Here is a 6,000-nt window from a genome sequence, read left to right as displayed (position 1 = left end):
CCATAAGCCCAATTAGGAGCGCTAGCTGAGTTCTGCTACAGGCCTCACTTGTACTGCCAGGAGCAGACAGGTTGGATGGAGCTGTGGCAATGGGGAGGATGAGGGATGAGCAGGAAGAAGCAATGGTGCAGGTGGGGCTGTGCCCTCACTAACCAGCCCCCAGCAGCATTGGGATAGGGGTGGTTTCTGCTGCCTAATGGCCACCAAACAAGGTAAGTTAATGTAGTCGGCCCCGATGCTGTCCTGGGAAGTCAGAATTGGCAGGGGATGGGCTGGGTACCTGTGCAAGCAGGGGCTGGGTGCTCAGGCCTGCACCCACCTGCAAGATGCCTCATGCCGTACATAACGAAAACCGCTACCCCACGGGATACAAAGAGGTGGCATCCAAGAGATTGGGAAAAGGGAACCAGGATGAAGAGCTTATTATGTAAACACAAACAAACAAACCCCACAAAACACCACCACCACCCCCCCCCGCGTGGCCCCTTCCTCACCCTTTTACCCCCCTCCTCCTTCCCTGCCTGCCTGCTGCGCGTTGTGCCTGGGCTCAGCGCTGGGATGGGGGCAAGTCCCCGTTGCTGCTGCTGCCGCCGCTCACCCCTCCCTATTCCGCACGTCCCCAGCCCGCCAGCTCCCCTCTCCGAGGCCGGGCCTCCTCCTCCTCCTCTACCGCAGCGCCGCGGAGCTGAGGTAAAAGCGGGAGAAGGCAGGTCCGCCCTCCGTCCCCTGCCCCCCCTGCCCCAGCCGGCTGAGAGGAGCGGGCTGTGAGGGAGAGCAGCCACGCGCTTCCCGCCGGGCGGGCGCTGCGGCTGCCGCGCGTGAGGTCACCGCGCGTGCGTGCGTGGGTGGGTGGGGGCGTGCCGGGGGCAGGGGCTGCCGCGCCGCGCCCGCCGCTCGCCCGCCTGACAGGGGAGAGGATGGCGGAGAGCGAGGCCGAGACCCCCAGCACGCCCGGCGAGTTCGAGAGCAAGTACTTCGAGTACAATGGGGTGCGGCTGCCGCCCTTCTGCCGGGGCAAGATGGAGGAGATCGCCAATTTCCCGGTGAGGGACAGCGACGTCTGGATTGTCACCTACCCCAAATCAGGTAGGCGGGCGGGCGGGTCCCCGCCCGGGCTGGGGCTGCCCCCGAGGCGGGGTGGGCTGGGTGGCGGGAGCGGCTTCTCCTCTCCCCTCGCCCCTTCCTCGCAGGGTAGTCGGCCCCGGGGCCGCGGCGCCCGACCCCGCCCGCCCGGCGGGCGCTGCGCGGCGGCGGAGTGTCCCCGGCGGGAGGCCGGGGCGAGGCCTGCGCCCTGCCGTCGGCCGCCCGTGAGGCGAGGGGCCGGCGGCCCCTGAGGACCCTCAGCGGTGAGGGGACTGCCCGCCACGGGGGGCGTCCCCGCCGGCGTGAGGGAGAAGCCGGCGGTCCCGGCCTCGGCCGTCCCGGCCTCGGCGGTCCCGGCCTCGGCGGCGCCGGTGCCCGCCAGCCGATCCGCTCGGGGACAAAGATGCCGCTCCCGGCAAGGGAAATGTCTCCCGGCGTAGGTGTGTGGAAAAGCAAGAACGTATTATGCCGTGCGGACAGATGCCTGATGCGGCGTACAGGTTTGCCGCCTCCTCTACCGACTGCGCTCCCGAGGCGGCCGCCCCGGTCGCTCGGGGAGAACATGTGCGCGAAGTGCGTTCTCGCTGCGCTGCCTGAAATATCGCCATAAATATCTCCTGCTAGCAGTGAAAGTGTGCGTGACCCCGGTGAACGCATCCTTCGGCTGTTTTAGGCCGTTCGGGTGTCTGCTTTTAATATCCTATTGCTTGATTTCTCAGCCTCTGCGTTTCTAAGCAAAAATGTTGAAACAGAACTAAGGCGGACGGAGTGCTGCCTGCAAAGAGGCAGACAACATGGTAGCTTTGTAACCCACCTGATAGAACCAGATAGACTCTCAAGTGCATTCCTGAGTGACTTTTTTCCTGACGATAAAATCTCTTTCTAGAAAAGACAAAGTCCACTAGAGATGCTGGATGCTAGCTCTGTAAATACCCTTGTAAAATGACGTTTCAGTATCGTAGGTTTCTGACTTTTTGTTTGTGGCATGAATGGATGATGCTTTTCAATTTCTTGGTGTGCTGCTTCAAACATATTTGCGTTTTCTACGATGCGGCATCTATTATGTTATAATTTCTTAAGCAGTTTCAAATATTTGTCTTCACATTTTTTTTTGATATTTCATTACTAGTGATGCTGTTAAAGACTGGGTAGAGCTTGAAAGAAGCGTGCATAAGATAAGGGATAGTATGTAGAAGGATGGCCCCCAAAATGCTAGGATTAGGAGTAGACGACCACATCTTTATTGTTCTTCTGAAGATTTATAGCATGCAGCAAGAACACTGTTTAATTCTTTCAGTTTTAAGATTTCAGTTTTGCAAATCTGTGTTTACAATGTTCCTGTGTTAATATTGCACCTCCCCTTCATATTGGTGGATCGTTAAATATCCTCAGCTAACCTCAGTTTCCAGCAGCCGGGTACAATATAGCTAATATATTAGCTGGCAACAGCCTAGTTTTGATGGCTATACAGTTGGCTGTGGAAAGCCAGCTTGCGTAATCATATTTAATTTGCTATTGTTTTGTGAATATAGCAGCATCATATTAGGTCTCTTGGGGTCCCAGCTGAGGCTAGTGACAGGGAACTGTCCACTTACAAAGGTAGTGGCAGTGCTTACTACAAGAGGATTTACTAACAGTCACTGTGGAAGAAGGAAAAGGAAGATCGAGAACTGGGGCACCAAAACTGAAGGTACGGTGTTGTGTGAAGGAGCTGGGGGAGTAGCCTTGGGATCAAAATAGGTGCCATAGTATTTTACTTGCTAGGAAAGAGAATACTTAGGTCTTGAGAAATCTGATGCCTTTGTCATGGGAATAGGCTCTAGATAATAGTAATGTCTGTCAGTTCTACCTTTAGGTAGCCTGAAGTCTACTGAGACCCTTGGAACTTGTTTTGTCCTATGTGGCTTACAGTTCAGTGCCTTATTTAGGGCTTCTGAATCAATTATCAAAGGGTCTGCTGGCTAGGGACAAGCATGTCAGTAGAAATTAGGCTGCCCTAATATGGTTCCCATCGATCTAGCCAAGGTCATGCAGGAAGGCTACAGCAAAGCCAGAAATTAAATCCAGAACCCCAAGCTCTTCTGCATTACCTTAACTACAACTTCATCTTCCTGTCTCTCAGTAGCATTGACAAAGATTCTTCTGTTTATTGGAGCTAATCAGAATATTCATAATGTTGCTGTAATCAGAAAAGTAGGTTTACAAAACAGATTTCATGCACAAAATAAAATTCTGTGGGGTGAAATACTTTAGCTTTTTTGGTAATCTTTAAAGGTAAAACGTGGTTGGGACCACTTATCTAGCTCCTGTTAATAAATTACATTTGAACAAAATTTCAATAATATTTTTGACAACAGAATTTTAGGAAAAGAAAAATGCACCAATGTCAGATAGATTCGGTAGAAAACTCTTTTTGTTGTTCTTAAGGAAATCAGTTTTGTTCAGTATTTCACCAGCTCTCCATCTGCTCAAACCGTGGAAAAATACACAAACAAGTCTGTCTGCTAGATGTGTGAGAGGCCAGAGCTTCTAGCTCTTACTGAGCCCTGTGCTACAATCTAGTAGCAGAAGGCTCCATCAGTAGCTCTTGGCCGTATGTTGGTTTATCTGGCAAAGAGAATGAACAAGTGGCTTATAGGGTCAGGACTACTTCAGTAATCCTAGGGACTGATGAAGTAGTACGTATGCCATTTTGAAGACATTATGCTCTGCAAGACTAGACAATACAGCTCTAAACATGTGAAATGGAGATAGTGCTTGGAAATAGCTACAAATATTGGTAAATTGGGAGTGACCCAGGAAAAAGCTGGTTGGTCCAATAATGGTAGAAAATTGAATGTACCAGTGGCCTTACTAGGAATAATGTAATAAGCCTAATGGAAGATGACTCTGCTTTAATGTGATTTCCACTGATGGATGGCTAAATAATAATATTCCTTATATCTTTAATTATTCTTAACACCTGTGTCCAATCAATGTTAATAGCTTTTGGGAGGTGCTGGACTAGGAGAAGCTTATGCCTAAAACCCAGAGACTCATTCAGACATGTAAATATGTGAATGTGCGTATATGCTTATACATATGCATATGGTAGAACTGTAATTACAGAAAACCTTTTTATCATGATGCGTAATTTAAAATCAGGTGCGCTACTGATCTTGAAGAAATGAAATCACAAGTTTCATCTTTCATATAACTTTGTAGTATAGAATGGGCAGGCTGAATGGGATGCACTGAGATTTACAGTAGCTGCAAATGTAAAATGGAATACCATTCTCTTCAGTGTTAAATAATTGGAGCTCGCGCAACAGATTGCTTCACAGGTAAGATACAGATGCAGTGTTCGTAGGAAATACTGTGCCTCTGTCACAGCTTTTCTTGAACCCTCTCATACTGTGGGCTTTTTGTACCCTACTTGAAAATTAAGATTCTCCTCTATGAGCTTAAACTACAGAATTAATTAATAAGCAAATTCTTTTGTGGTATTCCCTCAGTCACCATGCTAAGAGCTAGATTAGCCTGTGCCTGTCTGTTAAGGTCGATTATTTCAGTGGAATTAAATCAGTCCCTAAAGATAGTATTGAGTCCAGGTTCACTTGGTATTTTGCTGTGTCTTAACAATGCTAACCCCTGACTGTACACGATCTGTCCATTTTACACAAATGGTGTAAAACAGCTCTCAATACCATCTTGTATCTGTTCTGAAAGAATATGCATTTTGCATTCTTGGGTCGAAGCCCACAAATTAATGCCTTTTGCAAAACTGGTAATTTGAGAAAGTGAGCTATTTACATTAATAATGAAGCTGTCTCTCCCATGTTGATTATTTTGCTAAATAATTTTCTGGAGTTCTGTGTGGGAAAATTTCAGTTGTTGGCTGGACTTGAAGCTGATACTTGCCCAGTTCATGAGAACATTTTCGTTTAGTGCCAGACAGAAGAGCAAATTCTGGATATGGCCTTTACCTGTCTGGAGGTGGTTTTTTTATAGATAGCATTTTGAACTTTCCTTGCAGCACTGGATTTTTATAACTACCCATTAGCTTGTAGGGAATGTGATGGCTGACTCTAGACATTTGGCTTGATGAAGTGCCAGCAGTGAATTTGTGGATCAGTTCAAGGACAGCTTTCTTGTGTGTATATTCATTGAGTTCTCTTTCAGATTCTTTAACGCTTACATCCAGTGTTATATGAAATCAACCAGAGAAAGTGAAATTGAATTGTCCATTATTTTATTTGCTTAAAAGTTTCTGTATGTACAGAAGGTGGTCACACTTCTCGTTGCATCTGTTGGTAAAGTGCATTGCACGCATTGTGGGTTTTCTGTCTCCTGCTCTGCATGCCTTTCCCACTGCATGCATACCACTCTTTTATCCTCTTCTATTTCCAGCGTTCCTGAATCCAACCCCTCCTCTCGCTGGGACACTGGTGTGCCCCAGTCCCTTCCTTGGCTGATGGGAGGAGCTCTGTTCGTCACTCTGTCCTTCCCCTTTCTCTGCCACGTGTCGGGGGCTCTGTCTGCATTCTACCATGGTCCATTTCCCTTGTACTGTAATCCCTGTTAATCCTTCCATGCCAGGGACACTGTCGCAGGGTTTTCTTCTGTTATGGGGAAACAGTTGCTTGATCCATTGACCATTACAGCAGTGACAGTCACAGCTGCTGGGCTGTGAACCAGATAAAGAGGATACAATGTAAACCTCACTTTTCTTGTTTGTCTGATTCTCCACTAAAATTAATAAGACTTCTGCTCATCAGCATCTAGAATACTCTTTGATCAGACTCGGCGCTCAAAACTCAAGAGTTAGGCAAAGGAAGGCTTGAACCACTGGGCACGTAGACACATGTAGCTTCTGGCTGTGAAATTGCTTTAAGGATTTCTTATCTCTGGCCTCTTGTTTCTTCCCCTTCACCTTCC

At 48.2% G+C, this 6,000-nt stretch overlaps 1 protein-coding gene across 2 annotated transcripts in view; it reads left to right on the top strand.

The window, feature by feature from the left end:
* The first annotated feature begins 853 nt into the window (after positions 1-853).
* SULT4A1 (sulfotransferase family 4A member 1) overlaps positions 854-6,000 on the top strand; it is a 30,488-nt gene continuing 25,341 nt past the window's right edge. For both annotated transcript variants that reach the window (XR_007508727.1, XM_049822166.1), the window contains exon 1: positions 854-1,086. Coding sequence is in view for 1 of the 2 variants with exons in the window: in XM_049822166.1 (XP_049678123.1) it covers positions 918-1,086 (169 nt within the window). In the remaining variant the exon portion in view is untranslated. The remainder of the gene's footprint in view (positions 1,087-6,000) is intronic.

The sequence above is a fragment of the Accipiter gentilis genome, chromosome 18 (assembly GCF_929443795.1).
Source record: "Accipiter gentilis chromosome 18, bAccGen1.1, whole genome shotgun sequence".
NCBI lineage: Eukaryota > Metazoa > Chordata > Aves > Accipitriformes > Accipitridae > Astur > Astur gentilis.
The sequence above is the reverse complement of the archived record's forward strand: the minus strand, read 5'-3'. Positions and strand labels throughout refer to the sequence as shown.